The following is a 25,071-nucleotide window of genomic DNA, read 5'->3' as shown; positions in this document are numbered from 1 at the left end:
AGAAGTCGGAATCAGCACCTGCCTTCTTTGTTCTTGTTCTTGGAATGGACCAAAGATGAGAAAAGAGATGCTCTGCTGAGGAATGTGATCTCAAGATTGGCCTCAGAATATACTCTTCAAACATGCACTTTAAGCAAGAAATTGGATTCTGGTTCTGCTTCTTCGACATCTCATGTTAATCTTTCTCTCAGTCCTAAAAGGCCTCACGCCATTAAAGACTAAGCGAGTTCCCACACGTGCATGGTGGAGATCCCACAAATGTGTGGCTATCGTTTGGTCTGGAGATGGCATGACCTCACTGCACATGTAATCTTCCGTCAAAGTAGCATCCAAGTAGTAGCAGGACAAGTCGATGCTTTGAGACCTTCAAGAACAGTCGACCTGAGAACACACACATCATTTGGTGTATGTAATGTCGTGTTTACAAAGATGTGGATTTTTCTTGGGTGATGGCTTGATTAGCTCTTGTCCAAATCTAATGACATGTCCGCCCGTTACATCTGCGATGTCTTTCAGATGACCACCACATGCTTAAGATAAGACAAGAGACGTGTTTCCCCGAGAAGACAATGCATCGAGGGCACCTGTGAGTCTGCAACCGAGCGGGGATAAGGAGAGTGCAGAGGAAGAGGGGTTTCGATGCGTCTGTAGGTACTCGTAATAGATAGAAAGACGAGAAATAATTGAAACGAGCTTTGATTAGAGAGAGGAAGGCAGGCAACCCATGTGCTCACATGGAGACACAGAGCGAGAGACAAACGTAGGGCGAGTAGAATAGCAGTGACGAGGGGAGGAGAGAAACGAGTGTTCTTTATAGAAAGAAGAGGAAGTAGCAGATACTGGTGCGGGTGTTGGGGTGGGGGGGAAGAGAAGATGCGGTGGAGGGAGAAGGAAAGGTAGAAGGGAAGCGAAACCCATAAAGATATCATCTTTTGGGTTTTCTGCCGTGATTTGGAGGCTGCAAAGGAGGCGGGGGGGGTGGGGGGGGAGGGGGGGTGGGAGAGGTGGGAGGGGAGGGTAGAGAGATGAAGGAAGGGGGCGGAGATGGGTTCGTGAGAGCGGACCAGATCGATCTGAAGAGGTTGGACGAGCAGCTGGAGCGGCACCTCAGCCGACCGAGGACGATTGAGAAGAGGAAGGAGGAGGAGAGGCAGAGGGAGGAGTGGGAGATCGACCCCTTGAAGCTGGTTATCAAGGGGGTCATCGCCAGGGGCACCTTCGGCACGGTCCACCGCGGAGTCTACGACGGCCAGGACGTCGCCGGTGAGGCTGAGAGGAGACCTAAAATCAAGAAGGAAAAGAGATTCTGATGCATAGTTGCTTCCCTTTTTGAATAATGCCTGTGTTTTACTGCCAAAAGTTGGTCCTTTTTGTGATTATTGGTGCTCGATGCGGTTGTTACTGGTTGGATTTCCTCGTCGCATAATTCCGTTTGATTTCTTGATATCTGCTTTAGTGAATCTAATAACTTTATATGCTTTGGAAGAACTTGTTCCTTTTTCTCTGGTTGTCTTTCTTGTACAATTCGTTTGGATTGGTGTCCAATCCGCACTTGTCTGTCTTCTGCTGATCTGTTCTTCCATGGAAGAAGCATCATTGCATGATAATAGAACTGAAAGGGGGGAAAACTATGTGTGTTATCGTCTGTTCATCAGTTTGAAGACTACTGAAATTTCCATACTGGTTTGATGCATTCCACCATCAGTAAAACCATGAAATATCTGTTTACGTTTGATGTGTGTTACTTTTGCTTTTGGGGGTTTGGTGTGCTCCAGTTGGGTTTATAAAGGTTCTTGTTCATCGATGTAGCCAGTGGACTGCCTGCCTGTGACTTGCACAGATTGGGTGGGGTGTTTCCCGTGACTTTTGTTCGATCAGTTGTTTTCTCTCTTGTACTTTCATGTGAACCTAACTCAACAACTATTGGTAAACTTGGGTGCTGGTCTTGTGATATCTATTAAAGGGAAGAACAGAAAGCGATAACTCCGGCTAATGACCTCAAGAAATAGTTGCAATGGGTTGCAACTTGGGACATTGAATTAAAGGGGGACACTTTTTTTTTTTTTCCTGTGTGTGGTTCAGAATATTCTTTTTCTCTTTTTTTTTCCTTATCTGAAACTTTCTTTTCCATTCTTTGCTCTAGCAGTTCACCAACAAGTCTGCGTTGTAGTTTACCGGTTTCTTGCATTAGCAGGCACTCAAACATTTAAAAGAGCATGAGATCATCCTCTGGAGTTACATCTCACTTGCCCTTTCTTTAGTTGGTTATAAAAGTTGTATTCTTTTACTATTTCCAGTGAAGTTGCTTGACTGGGGCGAAGAGGGAAACAGAACAGAAGCTGAAATCTCTGCACTTCGAGCAGCGTTCTCTCAGGAAGTCTCGGTTTGGCATAAGCTTGATCATCCTAATGTAACTAAGGTACAGGTCATTATGTGAGGATACCACTAGTCTGTAACATCTCTGGGAATTTAGTCCTCAATTCACTGAGTGCTTGTAGTTCTTTTCTGTGGTCATGTATTTATTATCCTATTTGAAATATCTCCTCTGCTTTCATCTTCTTGAATATAGCTCTCTACATATTTCTGCGTGTTTGCTTAACATGTTGTACATTCATTTTAAACTTCTTTTGCAGTTTATTGGGGCTGCCATTGGGGCAGCAGACCTGAACATACAAACAGAAAATGGTCATCTCGGCATGCCGAGCAATGTTTGCTGTGTTGTTGTCGAATATCTTCCTGGTGGTGCACTGAAATCATTTCTTATAAAACACCACAGAAGAAAGCTAGCTTTCAAGGTAGTCGTCCAAATGGCTTTGGATCTTGGGAGAGGGTGAGCATTCGCCTCGAATTCTTCTATTTGGAAACTCTTAGTTGACTGCATTTTATTTCCATGTGGACTTGTTAATTATTTCCTGCATGTAATTCCCGTTCAACAAGCTTTTCGCAAATTAAATATATTTGGCCAATTTGTATCTTTATCTGTAGGTTAAGTTATCTTCATTCCCAAAAGATTGTGCACAGAGATGTGAAGACAGAAAATATGCTTCTAGATAGGACAGGAACAGTAAAAATTGCCGACTTTGGTGTTGCTCGTATCGAGGCTCAAAATCCTAATGACATGACGGGTGAGACAGGAACCCTTGGTTACATGGCACCCGAGGTATGAAATCCCTTTTTATTTTGATGTTCAAGTGTTTCCTCTTAATCTTAGGTCATTTTTCAGAAGTCTGAAATGTTTGTGGACCTGACATAATCTTCTGGATTAATTCATCAACATTGTGGCACATTAGCTTCTCCATTGAAATACTGTCTTGAAGTAAAGATTGCCTATGGTGAACATGCAACATTTTATGATTCCAGTTTCATGGCACCAGAAAATCTCCTAAGATGTCTCCTTATTTGTTAGAATTTAGATAAACCAAAAACAAGGGCACATATTTTAATGTAATAGGAAGTTCGTCACTGGTTATGCAGATTGCTGAACAAGATGATTGAAAAAAAGAGTTATGTTTGCTTGCTAGAAAAGCTGGTCTAGCAGAAATGTGTAATAAATAAGTTGAATACAAATTACACAGTTCAATACTTACTGTGAGAGCTTCTCCAGAAGTTTGTAAGGGAACTCTTTGATTCATTGATAAAGATAGATTTACAGAAGGATACATTATTGATTGGCTGCTCCGGCGATGAAAGCACATGATGGAGAAAATTTGAAATGGAGCTTTGATTGAGGTAGACAAGAAGAAGAATAGAAATGAGAGGGAAAACGGAGGCGAGTGGAAATAGGATAAATGCATACAGTTGAATATGAAGATAGCATATAATTAGTTCATTGTTTAAGTGGAACTTTACATTTTTCCTTATATTACTACATTCTCTTGTCTAACCATGATGAAGTGACCTTAGTACTGACACATTTGCAGGTCCTCAACGGCAACCCTTATAATAGAAAATGTGATGTTTATAGCTTTGGCATCTGCCTGTGGGAGATATACTGTTGTGACATGCCGTATCCTGACCTTAGCTTTTCCGAGATAACGTCTGCTGTTGTGCGGCAGGTATGCACTTCTTTGAAAATTATAGCTGAAGTGGTTGCAGGACTAAAAATTAAACTTTGCACAAAATTGCAGAACTTGAGACCAGAGATCCCACGATGCTGCCCAAGCTCTCTGGCAAATGTGATGAAAGTCTGCTGGGATGCAAACCCTGACAAGCGACCGGAGATGGATGAGGTAGTGACCATGTTGGAAGCTATCGATACATCGAAGGGTGGAGGTATGATTCCTCCTGATCAGCAACAAGGATGTTTCGGGTGTTTCCGCAGGCACCGAGGCCCTTGATAAGCTAAATTCCCTCAAACTAACATGGCAAGATGATTGTTCCAAGGATATATAAACGTCGAAGAGATGGAGAGCATGTGCACAATCGCAGGCAACGATGCGGAGCTGAAATATTATGGCAATGGATCCGGAGTATGTTCTACATGCTTGTCTCTATTTGTGATGATGTAAAAACATTCATCTTCATGTGTATTCCTTGGCTTCACTCTTGTACTCTGGTATGACCTACACATTTATGTTCTGCTCTGTTGTTGCCTTATCATCTCCTGTGAACATGAATAAGCAAAGGTTGCATCTTGATACATATCGTAGAGGTAAATAAATGGCAGTTGGGTATGGTAAATGAAGATGTTATAGTCTAATTGTCGTATCATGGTGTTCGATTCGAATGTCATCTCTGGTTATTATTACTGATGTGGACTTTCCATGCTGCAATGTTAGCTTGAGGGTAGTTTAGCATGAGAACTTACGTTTCCGGAGCAATTAAATGACCTTCTAGCAATCTGATGAACGATAATAAGCATCGGTAGTATATAGCATGCGCCGCCAGCATTAGGATAACTGACGGGCATAACCTTTTCTAAACAACATAGACGAGGGAAGTGGTAATGCCATTGCAAAGAGCATATAAAAGCTTGCCATTTCTCTCGGGATTCTATTTACAAACATCTGCTTGTAATCTGCTTGCATATAGCTTCCCTCTATCATCTTATGTCAAAACAGATTGTCAGGAACACAGAAATAGATCTGCAAAATTCACAAGAGAAATACATATAAATTGTACCCCTCCATGATCTAGAAAGCTGTACTTCTTTTGTTAGAACTCTACTAATCACAGTCCTAACCCCTTTGGATTAACCAGCTAAAGATTCTCTGGGAGCAAAACAAGTGCCATGCTTGCTGTTATTCCAATGCCTGGTTTCCTGCTTTGCTCAACTAAATTTATCGTCGTGAGGAACTTAGTGAGGATAGTCGACGGTACTTAAAATGCACGGTGAGAATTACCTTCTGATAAGTATTCAGATATCCCTGAAAAATTGACTGGGTGTTTCCATAAGCCTCTTCTATTCCTCTCTATTCTCCAATTGTTCCTCTACTAAACTGATTCTAACTCGGGTTCTCAGGTCAAATGGTTAGTCATCCAAGTAGGATCGCTGTCAATCATCTTCGGAGGAGCCACAAGATGATGTTGATCCTGCTTTATTATTCTCCCGCTTAGCACACCGAAATACTTCAAGAAGCAGATCTCGTATCTGCTTCCTCAAGCCAGAAGCATCCTCAGGATGGAACCACTTGCTACCAAACTGCTTGGGTCAAAGATAGGGAAAACAGAAATTAAAACAGCATACAGTCTCCAGCCTACTTAGAGATGTGTTGCCTACCATTGCCAGATCTTTCCGTTTAAGCCTTTCAGGAGCCTCTTCAATAAACCTCTCCATGAAGTAGAGCACAAAAAGCCCGCAGTCATACTCATTCTTCTGTTGGGGAACCTGATAACAGGTAGCATGCATAATGAGTTTCAGCTAGTTCCACATGCTAATCGATGCAAACAAGTTATCATTTAAAGGAAACAAGGTCATTTTTTACTTCAACACATTTGCTATTGAGACATTCTATCGTAGATGAGATTGAGACTGGGCCTTGCTACAATGGAAAGATTGCTCTGCAGAAACAAACCACTCTAAATATATAAAATTTTTCTATAAGAGAGATTACATACCCATTTTTCTATCAAAGATGAGATTGATAAACTTTGGGAAACAAAATAAAAGATTTCCATGTTATGAAAGAGCAATACAGTACCAACCATATAGAAACAACCATAATGAAAAGCTGATTATGAGATAAAGATGTCCAATGTAAAGAGGTTTACCGTGATCTTTTTCTTCTCAATGCTACTTGAAAGATGTCTCCAAATATTTACTGAAAAAGGAAGATCTGGGCGAGAAGAATTTTGATTTATGTAGTTCCATTCCTCTTTCAAAAATCTGCAATTAGAAACTGCATATTAGGTTTTTAGAGAATATCTGAAAAGATAATTATTATATCAGAGATAAGTTTGCTTTTGTCTCAATCAGAAGATGAGAATCCAAAATGAGAAGATACATGATGGTGCAAGGTGCACATAGACACAACAAGGAAATTGGTTTTCCTATACATCAATGTTTCCACATGGCAAAGAACAAGTCGAGCATGTTGCAACTTCAAGCAATTAATAATTACATGTTGCAATCTTGGCATTTAAAATAAATCAGAAAAGAACCGAAATTGCAGAAACACAGACATATATTATATATACTCAAATAACAAATTGACCACTTCTTTATTAGCATAAAAGATTTCACAGTCAGCTTACCTATCTATGATATGAAATATCGATTGACTGTTATGAAATCCCAATGAATCCAAATGAAGTACAATTGGACCTGATTCATCTTCTTGTGCAGGTATACAAATAACTGCCAAGCTCCAATGCATACTGAAAACAAGAAGCACATATTAGATCAAAAAGTTAGAAACCAATGACATCATTTTGTAAAATAAATTTGTACACCTTTTGTTTATCTTTGAAAAAGTCGCTGAAATCTAATACTATGTGAAAAAAGTCACTGAATTTTGGCACAAAATTGTTCCACTACATCTACATTCAAAATAAGTCGTACAAACATTAAAAGACTCGCCACTTAAATAAATTGGTGTCTTTGGCACCTCAATTAGTCACATGTTATAAATGTTACATTAGACAAATGATATGACAAACACGTGACTCAATGATCCAACATCCAATGAGATTCTCATTAACTTTTTTACTGGCATCATAATATTTTTAAGCAACCAATATCATTAAGAATCATAATATTGATGGTACCATAATCAAATGCATAAGAAAAGGTATGACATAGACATACTAAGTTTGTCAATCCAACATATTGGATAAGAACAGGAAATAATTACTTACTCTCCATGGACAGGTATGAAGATGTAAGATTTTTGAAAAATATTAACACCCTTCCACCATCTCCTCAATTTCTCAAAACATGCCTTGTCAACCTACTAAATAAAAGATTATCAGTTAAGTTTCAGTACATAACAGAAAATAGTCTAGGTCAATGCAGGATTTATGAGAAAGTACGTAAATTTGGGTATCAGTTTCAAATAAATAAAACAAGCTCTCAATGATGTACAGCCATGAGCACTTGAACTCCGACTTAAAAATCATTTGGAAAATAATATAAACGTATTTATAACACATGATAAAATTCAGACCTGATAACTTGTCTATAAATTTACAACTAACAAAAAGTTAACTATGTTATACGTGGCCGACAAAAAATTGCAAAAATGTCATATTAATATGCCAGTTAGATGCATGTCAGACATCTGAATCCAATATAAGCCTGCAGAATGGGTCTTTAATTGCAATTCCAATATAGGCATTTATGAATTGCAAACTGGACATGCTCTGGTAGAAAACTAAACGAAATACTTCAGAGAGAAAGTATTACGAAGCAAATAATACACGAGAACAGTGATAAACCCACAATTTTTGGCCACCCTAATTAAGATGCATGCAAATTTCAGCAATAGAAATAAACAGAACTAATATAACATAAAATGAAGAAGAAATGCGTGCCAAAGAAAACCATGGTGTTTTGGCAATATATGACAAGCAAGTATTTATCAAAAGAAGAAGATTTGCACAACTACAGAACATGTTGTCAAGCATTACAAGAGCCTACTCCAGGAGAAGTTGTATTTGACCAAAGAAATAATACTCGAGTAAATTTGATCATTCCTAGAGCAATAGACCTTTACATAACTTTCCTATAGGTATCACAGTATATCTTTGCTAATGCTTGGCAGGCGTGCTACTTTCAAGTTTTAACTGCCATTGAACTTAACTTTGACAATACCAGAGTATAAAAATAATCATTTAACCATTTAAAAAATGATACCTTAAATGAAACAGCTTCCTCAAGTTTCTTGTAGAAATAGGTGTTGAAAAAATGATAGTCTCCTCTTGGTCTATCAGTAACAGCCAAGGGCCTTTGCAGGTATCTAAAACAACAATCAACATGTACAAACAAGATGTGAATGTGATATAAGCATGTAGCATAGATGAAGTAAAACAAAAGTTCGATGCATTAAAATTGTTAAGTGAATGCAGAGTGAAGCAGAAACAAGGACAGAATATCTGGTGTCTTGATCCCGCAAGTCTTGCGAACCGGTACATGCAAATCCGTGTGGTACACACGCAAGTGTGTCAAGGGTCGGTTAGCACACTTTTGGCATAAAACAAGACCCAACATCGGCACTAGAATACACTTACGTCAATTTTTGGTCCATAACAATCGGCAATGGAGCATGCCAGCTGGCATGACATTGAATTGTACCTTGCTATAAAAGCATCAATGCACCCCCATGCCATGATATAATAATCCTTGCTTGAGACAACCAATAAATCAATATGCTTTAATAAAAAATGTTATGCCCAAGTATCGACCAAGGTAGAATGCTATCACAAAATCCAACTATGAAAAAACCAAAGAGAATCATCTGCCACAAAGAAGCAACAAAGACAACTAGACTCCTGCTAAAAAATGATAAAATTCATATTTAGCTTCCCTATTGCTGTAGGACCAAAGTGTGGAAACATTAAAAAGATGAATGCTATTAAGAAACAAATTCAAACATAGGTTAAAAGGAGAAAGCAAGCAAGAAGAGAAAAGAAAAGAGTGATTAATTGGAAAGATGAGCTGAACATGGTAGATACATGATTCCCAGCTGGAGTATAATACATAATTCATAAACTACACTGGTCAGTGTCCAACATCCATAACAAAAATCTTATCCAAAGCAATCGTTAGATCAAGTGTTCTCTTTATAAGAGCGGATAAGCTCTTCACAGAGGTTACTCTATAGAGACTGTGTATTGCCTCTAAGGAGTTATCAAATATATGAGGAAAAACATGCAGGACCTTATCCTAGAATGTTCTTAACTCAAAGATTCATTGATTGTGTCATCTCTGCATTCAGTTTAACGAGTGGAACTTTAATTAATGCCAAATAATAGATAACACAAACAGAAGTAAAAGCGTAGATTGATTTTCTGAGGAACACTTTAGGAATCATGAAAAAGATCTTACTGAATGTAGAAGTTCATTATAGTAGATGACAAGTATGATTCAGGATTGAGGCATTTTATATCTGCATAAGAGAGCTCAACAGATTCCGGATCATCCCTGTTGTAAAGAAGACAAAATTTAATTTGTGAGACCTTTGGAACTAATATTGATGCAAATAATCCATATGTTCAAGTAGGAGATGATGCACCTTGAAGGATAATAAACCTTGACCTCCTTCCTAAAAAAAATTGAATAATGCTCATTAGGAAGACATAATTTGGCACACAGGTATTTAATGAATAGAGAGAAAAGAAAGTTCGAAGATAAAGTCACCATTTGTCACAACCATCTTCCATAGGCTCTACAGTATGAACTTCTTCTTCATCCAAAAGAACAACTTCTCGAACCTATTTACATTATGAGAAATGGATAGCATAAGCCATATATATATTGACCAATCATATTCCTAAAGTAGCCAAAGATTACGAGAAAACAACTTGGTAAAATTCCTTTAGAATTAGTGTCATAGAACTTGTAACAGAGGACAGGTTATGGATAAGTCTTAAGTCTAGGCTTGACTCTTCAAGTATAGTTGAATTTGATTTATGTTTATGCTCATGTACATCCTACTAAAAAAACCTCAAAGCTTTATATACAAGCAAAACAAAAGTTTTCAGCATGACAATCCGCAAAAGCAATCTTGGACAAAGAACATTATATGGTTGCTATCAACAGAACAAACATACTAACCTTCTTCCACTTAAATGCCACAGAATTCGTATCCTCCGAATCCAAAGCTCTCCTCCAAGGAAGGTTTAATGGACAAGAAAAGAAAATATCAAGAAAAGAACACATATGGAACACTAGCTGCCAATGGCATATACATTACAAGATTCAAGCATGCTGTCATAAACAACTTGATAGACTACAGAACCTAAAGCAACAAAATAAGTGTTACATCAACTTATCACCATCATCATAATTAAGCCTTATCCAAATAATCGGGTTGATATAGAGGAAAACTCCAAGTACATAATGGTAGAAAACTTTCGACAGGGTTTTAAATCAATGTTTCATCATTAATTGCTTTCATGTGAATTCATGGGATGTTATTTTACAAGGATCTTCAGTCTTTATTTATATGCTGAGTTTCAATAGGAAAGTGATGTTTAAAACAAAATACAATATATAAACAAAAATTATCATGGAAAAAGTGGCTGTCGTTCCTCTGTTCAGTATAAGATATTAACTGCTCAAAGACTGCTACTTACAAGAGTGGCTATAGATAAAGACTGCAAACTGTGGTTCAATTATCAATAATGCAGATAATTTCTCTCATGTGGAAAGAATGTTTACAAAGAGGTTAGCCACACACACCCCTAATCTGGATAGTGGTTGTATATCATCTACATCAACAATAAAGGCCATAGCAATGTTTAATAATTATAAGGTTTACATTTCAGAAAAAGCATGATCTGACTTCAATGAGAACTGGATAATTTTCAAGCACTTCAACTAATTCTCATTTACAGTAGTCTGAGTCAATTAGACATAAAATTGGTCAACTACTATGCCACAGTTTAATCTCAAGCTCCATAAACGCACTAAGGTGATGAAAGGCCAACAAACTTGGGATCAGAACAGGTGAATCCTTGTTCCAAATCCTTGATAAAAAAAAAGGGGGCTCCGCTTAGTTCCTCCAAGTCTGCTTGTAAGCATTGATCAACTTCTTAAACACAAACCCATACACCATACAAGCATATATCTTAGTATATTCACATATCTATATGTCAGTTTGCTGGTTGAAATACATTCAATGTAAAATTGGGTGCCTAATCTGCATGGTGCCAAGTTTGCCATACCAAGCATACCATGATGGCCCGTCCAAGTACCTGTACTAAGTCATCTGTCACGCCAAGGGCATATTGAGCAGCCTTGGCAGTATGATAGGCATCATAGACTTGTACCAGACAGCACCAGGCTGTCACCCTAACATGCCAAGTGGTTCATAACAGTCTGCCCAAGGACCACCATGGTATCAGCAAACAAAACACTGACCCTTAATAACGTGCACAAGGGAATGAATGCACTGCAGTGAAATGCCAAAAGGATACTATGAATTTGACAATACAATGGTTTGCCTTGACTTATGATCCATGCGTTTAATACCTCAAATTTATTCAATTGTGATTTAATATGCTTCATCCAAGATCTTAAAAAGATGGATTCCCAAGTCATTTCCTAAATATCTTTTGCTACACTAGGCAATTTGGCACCAACATTTGGCGAAAAGCTTGTGACTGTTTGGAGAGATCGTCATAAATTATAATGACAGCTTAGAAGGTCCTGGACATAAGATAGAACCGAAGAAGTAGGGAGGTCGGAGGCCATCCCATCATATTACCACTGTCTCTCTATTTCAGGTTTGATTTCTTTTTTTCCTTTTGTAATTATATAGCTATAACAGCATGGAACATCAACCCAAATACCCATGACATGCTGGTAGACTGAATGTTCTTATCCCCAATCCAGTAGACTTTATTCTTCCATGATCAATTACAACCAAGAATATTTGGTAAGCTCCTCTTTAATATTTTCATAAATTGCATATCAGTAGTCGGAGGAAGAAGTAGGTCTGATTGGTCTCTTTCTTACTCATCCATGATTCAGCTGATACATAGAAGAAAATATTTCATGCACCAGGCTGCCCATAGATCCCATAGATTCCATACTCATCCCAAAACCAACAGTTTGGTTCAAGACCTCTTGATCCTCTCATAGTGGCACGCACCAGGCTGCCCTTTTAAAAATTTGGTTAAAAACCTAATATTTGCAATAATTTTTCCTTTGTTTTAAGAGCATTGACATATATCAAATCGATATTCATATAGCATCACCATGAATTAGTGAAAGAAAAAGTAACAAATCAAAATTGGATCATCCACTAAGTTATTGCTAAAAAATATATCTCATAAATCACAATAGCCTTAACTTAATTTTACAAGTCAAAATTAAATTGAACAATGGTTATTTAAGATATTCACAATATGAAAAGTAAAAAAAAAAAACTACATGTAACTTTAGAACAAAAATTGAGCTGAAACGAAGTGCTGATAGATTCTGGCCAACACTTTAGAATATAAAAGAGAAAAGTAACAAATTTTCAAAATGCCACTAGAAGCTTTTTTTTTATTCATACTAGAAGCTTAAAAGTTACCTTTTACAATTTGAATAGGATTTTCCTTTGGGAAGATTGGAAAGTTCCAAATCTCTATATTTACTAGTCAAAGACATATGTTGATCTTTCTTCGCAATGCTGCTAGCACACTGGAAATGTGTTTGCCTGGAAGAAAGCCTAGCTGACTGTGAAGACGTTGCAATTTGATGTTGTCTCTCATCCTTTTGTAATTCATTTTTTTCTGAACCTCTGCTCTTGCCTCGACTTATAACTTTCAAGTCCTCATTAGATGCAGCATCTGCCTGAGGAAAGAATATGGAAAAGCCTACACCAGCAAACTGATGAATGAATGTAAATTGAGAAGATCATACATTTACCTTCCCTTGTAACTTTTCCAGAAATTTAGATGTAAACGAAGATTGTGGATGAGATTTGGGTGCTGTAGAATTTTCACTGGAATCTTTTACTGTACCTGATGGTGCACGAATGATAAGCAAGTCTAGATGCAACCAAATAGTGATACATTCACCATAATAGTAAATAAGAGAGTTTAACACAAAAAAAAGCCCAAAGAATTGTTCCAGTACACTTCTTTATTGAATCCACTTCTTCATTGAATGGTCTATATTCTGGTTATGTAGAAAAGATTCTTGAGTGCTACCTGATGATTCTATGTTTTCTGACTGAAGGACCTTACTGCATCTTCCAGAAGCCTGTAAAAGAGATTACGGTAGAAGAGAAAACAAAATTAAGTTTGTCAATCATCAGGAAGTAACTATATGGAATAATTCTGTAACCAAAAGTTGGTCCTTCTAGGTGATGTCTGATACTGTTACCAACTGAAACCCTTTCTAGTTTATATCCTACTCACTGCAGCTTGCTATTGTAGCTTATGTATATCTCTATTTTGTTTCCCTACTACAAACTGTTCTTTTGCAATGACCTCCATCCATCATTTTATCGATCTATCACCTAACTCTTGAGTGAACTTTTGTAGTTCGCCAGTTCATATCAGTTTTATCGTTATTTAAAGAATAAAGGAACAATGCGTCCAAAAAGAATCAGTTCCAGCTGCCCTAATCTTCATCTTTTCTCGATTGAATCCAATCAAGATTTTCAAGCGCAAATTTATCCCTCCACTTCGTGTCATTACCATTTGGGTTCACTTTTTTCTTTACCCACTCCCCCGTTCCTCTAGTTTTTTTCTTCCTTGTTTAGGTTTTCCAATGAGAATTTCTTCCTTCGAAAGAAGTAATATCCGAAACCCTATCTTCTAAGGAACTACCATGCCAGAACCCTATCTTTCAGTTACCTCCCTTTCTGATTATCACACACGAAATCTCTCAAACCCACCCTTCCCTGCATCTACGCACACATCTGTCGACGGAACCGATTGCGTACCTTGGGAACACGGACAAGCTTCCTCCGATCGAGTTCCGCCTGCATCTGGCGGAGGCTTGCCCTCAACTTGGCACCGCTATCGTTTAGCCGGCTCGCGATGCCCAACGAGAGTTGTTTCACCACTCGTTGAATCCGCTCCTGCAACTCATGATCGGAGAACTGGACGAGCTCCGATGCATCCGCCGGCCCCGCCTCTCCGTGGCCGGACGCTGCGGCGACCACCTCGACCTCCGGCGGCGGGCCGTCGTCCCTCCCGGCTAGCATCTCCTTCCAATCAATCTGTAGACGCTCCTTCGCCATCTCCGGCCAGATGGGCAGAGAAAGAGACGGACAGAGAGATTAGTAGTGGCAGGGGTCGTTGTCCTCATAGTAGAATACCATAACACGGGAAACAAGCCAAGACTCGAAAGAGGGAAAAGAAATATTTGTCAATTCTATATATATATATATATATATATATATATATATATATATATATATATATATATATATATATATATATATATATATATATATATATATATATATAATTGCAATGAAAAACTATCATTTTGCCAATTATATTATTTTTATATACATTTACAATGTTTCAATAGATATAATAAAAATATTATAGTTTAATTCAAAATTAATATTATTGGTATATAATTTAATTTTTTTATAGTTAGTTAGTTGTATTGTATCTTTTTTTTATCGGGTAAACTTCTTTTTTTTTATGTACCAAAAATATTATAATAATTATTAAAAATATTACAATTGAAGAGAAGGCACTGATAATTCGATCTACTATCAATCACATCAATGTTTAATAGTTGTAATTTAATAGATCGATGTTTCGAATCCTTATATAAGTGAAAGTAGATTGATCAATCGTGGTTTGTCCCAAAGGCATACGGACAAAGCTAACAAGCCAACATGAATGGTTGAGAATTCTCATAGCACGATTTCTACGAAACACTTTCCTCTCACTACTTATCGCAACATGGATCAGATAGAACACAATACACTCACCGGAAAGCACCAAATAGAGGTCGCATCATATCAACCCAAAAATAATCATGAGTTCAAAATTTAAATTATATTTGAGAGCATATCTATATTTTTAATAAATAAAAAATTTGGTAAACAACTATTGAAAATTACATATTAAATGTGCATCGAGGTAAATATTATTCGTGAAATTATATTTCAAAAGTCTACTGAATATTTTATAATATTTTTTTTATAATATTTTATTTTTTTTATTTAAAAATAATTTATTTTTTACTTTTAATTAAAAAAAAATAAAAATAAAAAATGTATGTATGTAATTTTATAAAAATTTTTGTATGGCTTAAATATATAATAAATAAATATAATCATATAAATAAAAATTCATCTTATAGAAGAGAGATTTAAAAAAAATAAATTAAAATTAAAGCAAATAATTATATTTGCTTCGAAACTGGATCCGGATCTCGGGTGAGGACTGCTCGGCTTCCGAAAGCACGTCGCTTTCCGCTGCGTCACACTCCGAACGGAACGAGGTTTGAATTGTGTTCTAGATGAACATGGTTGCCTCGAGGTGATTGGAAGAGAAACTGCTGTATCCCTTCATTTGGATTTTTCTGCGTCAGCTTCGCTTCCGTGCGCGTTGACCTGCTGACGAGTAGTAATGCCCTGCGAAGAACGGCACGACAAGTTTCCTGCCAGCGCATGGACTATGAGGATTGGTCGACAAATATTCTACTCGAATTCATCGTCAGGTGCAGCAAGTATACATATATAACATAAAAAATGTGTGTAGTTTTTATAAGCAAAATGTACGAACGAAACAAAAGCAAGGATCATGAAAAATCCTGACTGCGATTTTTAGTCCATCCAGAGAGAGAGAGAGAGAGAGAGAGAGAGAAAAGTCCACCGGAGCGAGTCGAAACAGGGACAACCAGAGTGATTAGTGCCAAGAGCAGGAAGATCTTTTCTTGAAAGAATTTTATCATGGTCGTCATCAGCTAAGTGTTTTGGAAAAAGCCGAGCAAGTTTTTGCTTCCTGACACATGAAGGATTGGAGGCTCTACAGTGGGAAGCTACAAACTTGGTGGGTGGAAGATGAATCGCTCCATGGACACTCCGAAGTATGTTCAGACACACACTTCTGGTATGCCATTCTAAGACCAAGAACAGAAACATAGGAGGAAAAGAGAAGAGAAGGTGAGATCTATCGATCTGGCAGATCGGGGAATACACTTTTACGACTTCTGTAGTCTTGTGTTCTTCGTGGGTTGGCCACTTGCTGTGGGATAAAAGGGAAAAGTGGGTTCTTGGAGGTTTTGTTCAAGGAGAAAGTTGGCATTCCTCGCTAAAAGTTCGGCTTATTTTGGAAAGCGCTATATATTTCTGGGGGTTTGGTACCGCCGCATGCGGCGAGAAAATTTGGTAAAGGTGCGATCTTGCTGAGTTTGTTCAACAAAAGTTGAGATTTTTGGGTAATAAGTCACCACCGGGATGCTGACGTCCAGGAAGCTTTCGTTTTTTTCCGATTCAAGTTGGTAGATATGGATTTCGTTCGTTTCGAGTATCTAATTTTGGAGTCTGGGCGTACAAGTTTAGGGTTTCTCACTCATTTTTCTATGTAAAGGAAAGGATTTCTGGTGTTTCGATGATCTGATCGATCTTTTTCGCTGTTTTTGGTCCTGTTTGTGGAGCAAGATATCTCGATGCGTTTCTTCCCGCATTTAATCTGGAAGATCTGGCTCTGGAGATTTTGCTGATTCTGAGATCTTGTGGAAGGAAGAAACTTTTGACTTGCTTGCCATGAGAGCCGCAGAGCGACAGCGACGCTGATTTCGTTGGAGGGAACTAAATCTTGGTGAAGATGTCTTCCTCCCCTCCGCCCTCTTCGTCGGCGATTCCCCCGTCGTCTTCAACTTCGACTCCACCACCACCATCTCCTCCTCCTGTTTCTAGCGCACCATCTCCATTCTCTCCTTCCTCACCACCAACTTCTCCACCATCAGTATCACCGCCACCATCGATCGCCAGTTCGCCTCCTCCTGTAACTACCCCCTCCCCGCCGCTGCCATCGTCATCTCCACCACCTTCTGCTTCTCCCCAACCACCAAGATTGTCTGCTCCACCGGCTTCCAGTGCCACCTCTCCACCTGCTTCAGTACCATCAACATCAACACCTCCTACTGCTCCTACTGATCCTCCACCATCTTCCGGCTCCCCGCCTCCTGCATCACTGGCTCCACCATCCGTGACACCACCTGCAGGTTCTTCTCCAATATCACCATCAGCTAAACCACCTAACAGTTCTCCTTCATCACCACCTCCATCAGCGTCGGTAGGCCCGCCTTCGGTGACACCATCTAAACATGCATCATCACCTGCTGAATCTCCTCCCCCTAACTTTTCTGGCGGCACGACTCCTAAGCTACCTGATCGTCCGCCGCCCTTAACCTCTTCCATTACTCCTCCAGGCAGTATACCTAGTCCAAGTAAACGAGGTCCCAACACACCATCGGTTCCTGGTTCAGATGCGGGACAGGGAGATGGTGGTCTGAAGACTGGACCTGCTGTGGCTATTGGATTGGTGGTGGCTCTCGTGGTACTTAGCATAGCAGGACTGGCTGTGTGCTTTCTGAGGAAGCGCAAGAATTCGGTTGCTGGATGTAATGCAGGGTTTGTCAGGCCTTCATCATTTACATCTTCAATAATGTCGGGTAATGCTTAGAGCCTCTTAAGATTTTATATTCTGATCATCTTATTGTTTGTTTTAACTCCAATTGTCATGTTGGTTTTGGAGTTTGAAAACTTTACTAATTGCCTTAAAATATATTCTTTGTTTTTGGGGTTTATGAAATTTATACCTTTGGAAGTTGCTAAAATTTCATGAATAAACCACCAAGGAACGCTGATGCCATTTTGTCAATTTTCATGACCTTACTTAATTTTGCTTAACAGATTCACCACTTCCAATGTCCCCATCAGCTCCTTGTGTACATCTTCACAAGTCTGGTAGCATTGAGACGATCAACTCACCACCTGAAACAGCAATTTCTAGTACAACACCATGGTTTTTGTACAAAGAGCTATACGATATAACCAATGGCTTCGCACCTCAAAATATACTAGGTGAGGGTGGGTTTGGTTCTGTTTTCAAAGGATGCTTAGCTGATGGAAGAGAAGTTGCTGTGAAGCAATTAAAAGTTGGAAGTGGACAGGGGGAGCATGAGTATAAAGCTGAAGTTGAGATCATCAGTCGTGTGCACCATCGCCATTTGGTTTCTCTTGTTGGGTACTGCATATCAGACAACCAGAGATTGCTTGTATATGATTATGTGCCTAATGGAACACTTGAATCTCATCTTCATGGTACAGCCGACGCTTGTCTATTCAAAGTACTATCATTGTTTATAATAAAAAGAATCAATTTAAATATGTTATGCATTCATTTTGATACTAAATCTGCATTTTCAGGGAAAAGAAAGCCAGTAATGGATTGGGCCACCAGGGTAAAGGTTGCTGCTGGTGCAGCTCATGGCATCGCATACCTGCATGAGGATTGTAATAATATATATTGATACTTACCAGCAACATATTTATATCTATTTAACTTGTCAACTATATATTATTTAATGTTTGTTGTTGTGATTCTAACCAGGTCATCCCCGGATAATTCATAGAGATATAAAGTCTTCCAACATCTTGTTAGGCAATAATTTTGAAGCTCAGGTTATCCTCATTATAAGACATCTTGTTTGGAGTAAAAAAGGTCTCGATCCTTCTATTATAATTGTTAGTAGTGTCACTGCTAACTTGTTATTATGCACTAGGTTTCTGATTTTGGGCTTGCAAGGTTAGCTGTGGATGCTTGTACCCATGTTTCTACTCGTGTAATAGGGACGTTTGGGTAGGTGAATCATGTCATTGCTGCAAACCTTTGACCATAAAGCTTTTGGAATTAATTGGTATCTTGCGGTTCTTTCATCTTTTGCCATAAACAGCCTGACATCATTTTGTACCTCAGATATTTGGATCCAGAGTATGCATCAAGTGGCAGGTTGACTGAAAAATCTGATGTTTTCTCTTTTGGGGTAGTGCTTTTGGAACTTATTACTGGACGAAAGCCTGTTGACAGTACAAGGCCTATGGGTGATGAAAGCCTTGTTGAGTGGGTAAGTCTTCAAACTTTCCATGTCCAACCTTTTTTTTGGTGTATCATCATGTTATTGAAATAGCTTAAACATATATATCTTGTGACAGATTAATTGTCAACATTCATTAGAAATCTGATATGTATGTGCTAGTTGAAGTAATCATACACTTATTGCACGACTTTGGTTTCTGAGCTTATGTAGATTGTCAACATTCATTAGAAATCTGAAATATAGGCAGCCAGAGTCCTAGTTTTTCTCACATTTACTGGATCATATTGAAGTATACAATAAACTAAAGAGTGGCTCAATGCATGAGGTTTCTGCCTATGTAGGTCCGAAGAGGGCATGTGCCATATTTCACAAAACATGCCATGACATTCTTTCAGATGTTAAGGTCCTAAAGATCACTTTATTCACTAAAGTCTTGCCTGTGATCCACACTGGGATACCCTTTTTCTTTGGGTACCTGTTTCATAGTTTTTGCTTTCATTATAAATATTTCATGGTATAGGTGCTTAACCTGATTCCCCTGTATACTAGAAGCTTCTGATTCAAAATTTAAGGCATCTTTTTGTCCTTGGTCCCACCAAAAAGTTTCCTGAAATTTGCATTCTGTTTATCTTATTTGAATTTCAAGTGCAAATTTTTAAATGTTGCCAGCAGGCAAAGGTTCCAACTTTGTAGTCTTCAACCTGTAGATTAAGCAGTTGCTCCATGCTTACAAACTTTGACACCTCAGGGATTAGTTAATGTTGAGTAATAACTATATTAAACTTTATGTAATATAAACTTTCAAAGGTTTGAATCTCTGGGCTTTGACTTGGTAGAGATTAGTCAATTATAGTGTATGTATCCTTCATGCGATGATGCTCATAGAAGAGGATGTCTGACAACATGTTATATGCTTGAGATCTGTAATTTAATTGTTAAGATCTACATCAGCCAAGAGGGATCCCTCCACTTTGAAATTAAAAATGGACCTTGATAGCATTATTTATTATTTGTTAGTATTATATTATGCAAAATTAGTTTGAATCTGATTGACTATAATTACTAGTACAGCAAAGACTTGCACAAATGCCTGCCCTGAATCTCTAGTGCCAGAAAAAAGAATTCTGCTGGCAAGCAGAATTCCCGGGAGCATTGTTGTCATTGCTACTGTGGATTACATAGACTTGGTTACGTGATTCTCTAAGATATCTTTTCTTTTATCTTGGTTCCAAAATATAGTTATCTGCTTGGTGAACTGCTAATGAAATTGCAGGCACGACCATTGCTTTCCCGTGCACTCGAAACTGGAGAATTTGGGGAATTACCTGACCCTAGACTTGAAAAGAACTATAATGAAGCTGAAATGTTCCGAATGATTGAAGCAGCGGCAGCATGTACCCGTCATTCGGCAGCAATGAGGCCTCAAATGGGAAAGGTTATAATCAAACACACTAAACCAACATTTAGAAGGAATATATCACAACACATGTTAAATCATTCTTGCTTCAGGTGGTCAGAGTTCTTGATTACCTTGCTGACATTGATCTTAGCAATGGTGTCATACCGGGACAAAGCAAAGTGTTCCATGTAGCTCATTCAGCAGATGTCAGGATTTTTCAGCAATTGGTATTTGGCCGCCATGATTCGAGTTCTGAGTACAGCCAGTACAATTGGTGCTGTCAGACCGACATGTAAACAGGTCATGTATGGGCCTTGCCATTGTGTATACACTTTCTTTCTGTATAGTCATATTTCTGAATCCATATTGGACTTGAGTCCTTAATTCTTTCGAGACATTTGAAGTTTGGTTTACGTTTTCTTTCCTACCACTACAAACATACATAGGAAAACGATTAGGGTACACTGAAGTAGATTTCTATATGATGACAAATATTGACTGAGTTTAGAATAGCAAAATTATCAGCAGATTTAGGAGGCTGATCTGGTGTCGTTTGACTTAATACTGATTGACATAAAAGTGAGGGTCAAGTATTAATTATATTATTTGTGTAGAGTTCCTCCTAACATAACAAAAAAAAACCCACAAAATGAACAGATTCACTCAAAAATATTGCTTCTAAGAAATTCTCTTTTCACCATATCCGAAGCAGCTTTCAGTTAGATTTGTTGGTCTTTCACATCTTACATTGAACCATTTCTCCTAAATAGCATTGCCCTTGTCATGGCAGCTAAGTTGGGATGTTCCTGAAAGTGTACCGAACTAGTGTTTTTCTTTTTGTATGTAAATTATCATTTTGTCACAATTAGGTATCATTGAGTTGTTATTTTGTTCTTATTTCACATGAAAAGAAGCAAATCATGTTCCTTCATGTGAATGTTGATGCTTCTCATACCCAAATAATTGAAGACATGATGTGATGTGCTTGAGGCAAGAAGTGGTAGTTTCTGGAGTCAAGTTTGATTATGCTAGGGTTGCTGAAGAGGTTCAATTATCTTTTCATCCTGGTTCAAATCACTCTATTATGCTCATGCATCCTACTTGCAGTTATTAGATAAATTGAATTCATATCAGTTGTTGGATTTAACTGCTTATTCTCCCAAATTTAACTTCACAAAGTAAACAGATCAGGAAGCTACATGTTCGTCTATATAGTGAGAATTTAGACATCATGATATTATCATAGGGTCGGTATCAATATGAAACATCTTTTCCCCAGTGGATCTTTTTCTTTGCTTCAGGTTGATGTTTCTAAATTTCTTCAGCTCATGCCAATGAATATCTTCAGGAGAAAGAAATGGACCAACCACTAACCTGTCTCCAGAGAACATCACTCAGAGTTCAACACACAAAATGCTGCTCTGTATTGTATGATCCCTTGAGTTGGAACAACATATTGCTGTTCCAGATTCATTATAAGTTCTCAAAGATAGTTGGCATTCACCTCTTGCTTCCTTCTGTGAGATAAATGTTAGCCTTCAGGCTAACATTTGTACCCTGCAGAACTGCTTGCGGTTGGACCACTCATGGTAGAGTTTATCAAGGTAAGTTCAGTAGTAATGTATGAAATGCTTGCTGTAGAGGTGGTGTTTCTTCCCCCAAGCAGTTGACTCTGGTGCTGATATCTTTGGGAAAGAACAAAAAGGACACTATGCAAGCCCTTTGTCATGTGTTGTTTAATTTGTGGCATGTTGGGACTCGGGAACTGATGCTGGTAATTATCTAGTCTCAAAATACGAAGGACAAATTGAAACCAAAAATGACAGAGGTAGTATTCACTGTACTCTTTCAGATGTTCATAACTCCAGACTAAGGATGTTTGCAGTTCTGTTTCAGCTAACATTACATGGAGTTTACTGGTTCGAGCTACAGTCCCTGTCTCTGTGAGAAGATAAGATGGCATCGATTGCCTCCTTCACTAGAGCAGTATCAGGTGCTTTCCCTCCTTGTGCAGGCCAGAACTCATCGGTTGCCAAAACCTGCACAGCCATCAGAACACTTGTCATCCATCACTATGACCGAGAAAAAGCTCCAATTTGAAGTAAAGTGGATTACCTTCACTTGCAACTGAAGGAACTTCACATAGTTGATGGCCTTCTCAAGCATGGTAACCATGTCAACCTACAACATATCGGTCAACACGATTAGGATATGATTGGCAGAATCAAATGTGGCTAAGCTGTTTGATAAAATGCATGCCTTTGCTCCATTGGGCACAAGATCTTGGAGAGTTTTAAGGCGCTCGCTTATGCGCTCCCTCCGGTTCTGCAACAACGAAGGATCTGTCAGAAGAAGAAGAGGATTTTAATTGGGGGTCTCAAGAGATCTAAAGTTAGCTGTGCACACCTTTGCTGCAAGAGTCTGGGGATCCTTGGATGGACTCGACTTCTCCTTGATCGTTCGAGCATTACCGCATCGCTTCTTCGGACTTGGCACATCACCTTCCTGCGTTATTGGCATCGACCTACTTCTCTTTTGGATTTCAACCTCTCTCACAGGGCTGCCTATAGAACCGTAGGCACTCATCATCTCCGAGTAGATTCGGCCGTCAGCCAGCCATGAGTCAGCGATGCCGGCCCACGTCACGCCGTCACCTTGCTCGAAGTCCAGCAACGAGGAGTTGGAGCCGCACCAGCCGCCGGGGGCTCCCCTGAAGTCGACGACGGACAGCGCTTCTTGCAAAGAACAAGGATTCGCCACGCCCAACGCGTGACTGCTACTAAATGAGTAGATAGGATCTCCTTCAAATAGCTCGTTCAGAGAAAGCTGGGGAGAAGCTGCCCATCCCCCATGGATTAATGCATGGGACGACGACCAGCCTTGTGGGATCCGACCATTGGCGAGGGCCATGCAAACCAGAAGACCTACGTGCGCAAGCAAGAGCAAGTGACCACAGAATCCTTGCGGGAGGTGGAGGTGGTGTTCTTAAAGCATGCAATGGCCCAGCACGTTCCGCTACCCTCCTTTATAAGCAAAGATCCAAGTGGGGTGGGGTGGGGGGGAGTGCATTAAATTCTAGGTGATTATTGTGAGGTGTTTTGAAGCACTTCCAAGCTTTTGTTCTGCAAATGGCGCTGTTAACTGATCTGGTCACATGGAAGCATGGAGGAGAGGAGGAGTGGAAAATGCATCTCAAGAATCGCCGCAGATCTCGCACTCGCACGCCTTGGATTCCTGTACTATCGCTGATAGAGATCACCACCTCATCATAGCAGGAGTTGAATTCTGGACGAGGCAGCGAAGGAGCTTTAAATGCCAGCGTTCTTAATTGGCTCATCGCTTCAATTATATGAAAGAAGAGTTCAAGGTGCACGCTTCTGAATAAACTATCTCTCTCTCTCTCTCTCTCTCTCTCTCTCTCTCTCGCATTAGGTTTAATCTATAGCTTTCCTTGGGTAGGTCTTCTAATTCCTCAACCTACACACACAGCCTAGTTTCTAAGCATATCTGATGAGTCACATCCTAAGTTGAAACAACTGAACACAATAATCCCAATGTATGAGAAGGTGGAGAGATTTATCACCCACATCCAAGTCCCAAAGCATTCTAAATTAAATATAGTAGTTGTTATCATCATCTCTGAGTATTGAATTGGTTCAGAGTCATGGATTCTGCAGGAATGAGGATCCAAGGCAAATCAAGATCAAGATCACACAGCATCTCCATTGTTTACCAAGTAAACTGTTTGAAGAATTGTCAGATACTTGCATTTATGGAGGTTTTAACAAAGTCAACCTGTAATTGCTGCCTCAATTAAATGCAAGTTAGAAAACCAAGCAGCTAATATACCAAATTATTGGAGAAAAAAATGGCTGACTTTGGTGGAACAAAGATTTTATAGTTGTATGACTACTTTTTAAACATTATCAGCAACTGTAAGATCTAAAACATTTAATGAATCCAAGAGAGTAGACATTCCAAGCACCTCACATTAGCCATGTGGAGTACTTGTTTAAGTTGGAGAGCTTTTCCTTACAATTATGGCCCCTTGTCATTATTGGAGTGTTCTATTAATCCTTTATTTTATTTTCTTGTTGCCTAACTTCATGATATAATAATCTGACAAGACAATTGCTCATTGAACTCATTAATCATACACCAGCCTGGAAGATAGAGCACTTCACTTCTTGTATTAGATGTTGGTGAGATTAAATTTGTAACATCTTATTTTTATTTTCGTTCATATTCTGTATATGTCTGAGTCGAATAGGATGTTTTTTTTTTACTTATACTGTTAATTATAACATAGTGAAAAATAAGTAAAATTGAAAGATATTAACTTGATAAACAAAAGAACAAAATTTTTCCTATACAAATTGATGTTTGACATCGGTACTTATACTATAAACTTATACTTTCAACTCCGATATATATTTTCTATTCAAACTTATATACAAAAGGAGATGCTTATAAGTCGTTATCAATATCTGCTTTGGCA

At 38.7% G+C, this 25,071-nt stretch overlaps 3 protein-coding genes across 11 annotated transcripts; 2 read left to right on the top strand and 1 right to left on the bottom strand.

Annotated features, from left to right (window-relative positions):
- Positions 1-1,010: 1,010 nt before the first annotated feature.
- On the top strand, positions 1,011-4,641 carry LOC135610977 (serine/threonine-protein kinase 54-like). The gene is made up of 6 exons (XM_065106139.1): positions 1,011-1,263; positions 2,298-2,419; positions 2,634-2,830; positions 2,986-3,160; positions 3,921-4,055; positions 4,128-4,641. Exons 1-6 carry the CDS (start codon positions 1,026-1,028, stop codon positions 4,335-4,337), a joined length of 1,077 nt encoding a protein of 358 aa, XP_064962211.1. The 5' UTR covers positions 1,011-1,025; the 3' UTR covers positions 4,338-4,641.
- Positions 4,642-4,951: 310 nt separating this feature from the next.
- LOC103983453 (ubiquitin-like-specific protease 1D) lies at positions 4,952-14,439 on the bottom strand. 2 transcript variants are annotated; one of them, XM_065106137.1, is made up of 14 exons: positions 14,043-14,439; positions 13,303-13,354; positions 13,019-13,113; positions 12,681-12,943; positions 10,214-10,265; positions 9,797-9,870; positions 9,672-9,701; positions 9,485-9,580; positions 8,294-8,396; positions 7,297-7,388; positions 6,694-6,816; positions 6,211-6,325; positions 5,720-5,827; positions 4,952-5,641 (listed from the first exon to the last, which is right to left on the bottom strand). In XM_065106137.1, the coding sequence occupies exons 1-14, from the start codon at positions 14,340-14,342 to the stop codon at positions 5,495-5,497; spliced, it is 1,650 nt and encodes a 549-aa protein (XP_064962209.1). In that variant the 5' UTR covers positions 14,343-14,439; the 3' UTR covers positions 4,952-5,494. The 2 variants fall into 2 exon arrangements, with proteins under 2 accessions (XP_064962209.1, XP_064962210.1); XM_065106138.1 differs by lacking the exon at positions 4,952-5,641 and adding an exon at positions 5,925-6,000.
- Positions 14,440-15,877: 1,438 nt separating this feature from the next.
- LOC135610976 (proline-rich receptor-like protein kinase PERK9) lies at positions 15,878-24,557 on the top strand. 8 transcript variants are annotated; one of them, XR_010486397.1, is made up of 11 exons: positions 15,881-17,746; positions 17,988-18,398; positions 18,504-18,590; positions 18,688-18,758; positions 18,860-18,936; positions 19,054-19,201; positions 20,448-20,609; positions 20,684-20,873; positions 21,875-22,401; positions 22,470-23,940; positions 24,251-24,557. XR_010486397.1 is itself a non-coding variant. In XM_065106135.1 (8 exons), exons 1-8 carry the CDS (start codon positions 16,897-16,899, stop codon positions 20,867-20,869), a joined length of 1,992 nt encoding a protein of 663 aa, XP_064962207.1. In that variant the 5' UTR covers positions 15,881-16,896; the 3' UTR covers positions 20,870-20,986. The 8 variants fall into 8 exon arrangements, 2 of the variants coding, with proteins under 2 accessions (XP_064962208.1, XP_064962207.1); XR_010486396.1 differs by having other exon boundaries at positions 22,459-23,940; XR_010486400.1 differs by having other exon boundaries at positions 15,880-17,746; positions 21,922-23,940.
- Positions 24,558-25,071: the final 514 nt, after the last annotated feature.

The sequence above is a fragment of the Musa acuminata genome, chromosome BXJ2-4 (assembly GCF_036884655.1).
Source record: "Musa acuminata AAA Group cultivar baxijiao chromosome BXJ2-4, Cavendish_Baxijiao_AAA, whole genome shotgun sequence".
In the NCBI taxonomy this organism is placed as follows: domain Eukaryota; kingdom Viridiplantae; phylum Streptophyta; class Magnoliopsida; order Zingiberales; family Musaceae; genus Musa; species Musa acuminata.
This window is presented reverse-complemented; position numbering and strand designations above follow the sequence as displayed.

Bases quoted from the DNA above. Each gene is read 5' to 3' on its own strand.
- LOC103983453 (XM_065106137.1), bottom strand. From the start codon at position 14,342: ATGGCGAAGGAGCGTCTACAGATTGATTGGAAGGAGATGCTAGCCGGG. The intron at 10,266-12,680 runs GTAACTTTTAAG...CCTTCCTTGGAG, and splicing joins TCCTATTCAAATTGTAAAAG to GAGAGCTTTGGATTCGGAGG. The intron at 8,397-9,484 runs GTAAGATCTTTT...TTGTTGTTTTAG, and splicing joins ATAATGAACTTCTACATTCA to ATACCTGCAAAGGCCCTTGG.
- LOC135610977 (XM_065106139.1), top strand. From the start codon at position 1,026: ATGAAGGAAGGGGGCGGAGATGGGTTCGTGAGAGCGGACCAGATCGAT. The intron at 2,831-2,985 runs GTGAGCATTCGC...CTTTATCTGTAG, and splicing joins GCTTTGGATCTTGGGAGAGG to GTTAAGTTATCTTCATTCCC. The intron at 3,161-3,920 runs GTATGAAATCCC...ACACATTTGCAG, and splicing joins TTGGTTACATGGCACCCGAG to GTCCTCAACGGCAACCCTTA.
- LOC135610976 (XM_065106135.1), top strand. From the start codon at position 16,897: ATGTCTTCCTCCCCTCCGCCCTCTTCGTCGGCGATTCCCCCGTCGTCT. The intron at 18,759-18,859 runs GTTATCCTCATT...ATTATGCACTAG, and splicing joins GCAATAATTTTGAAGCTCAG to GTTTCTGATTTTGGGCTTGC. The intron at 19,202-20,447 runs GTAAGTCTTCAA...ATGAAATTGCAG, and splicing joins ATGAAAGCCTTGTTGAGTGG to GCACGACCATTGCTTTCCCG.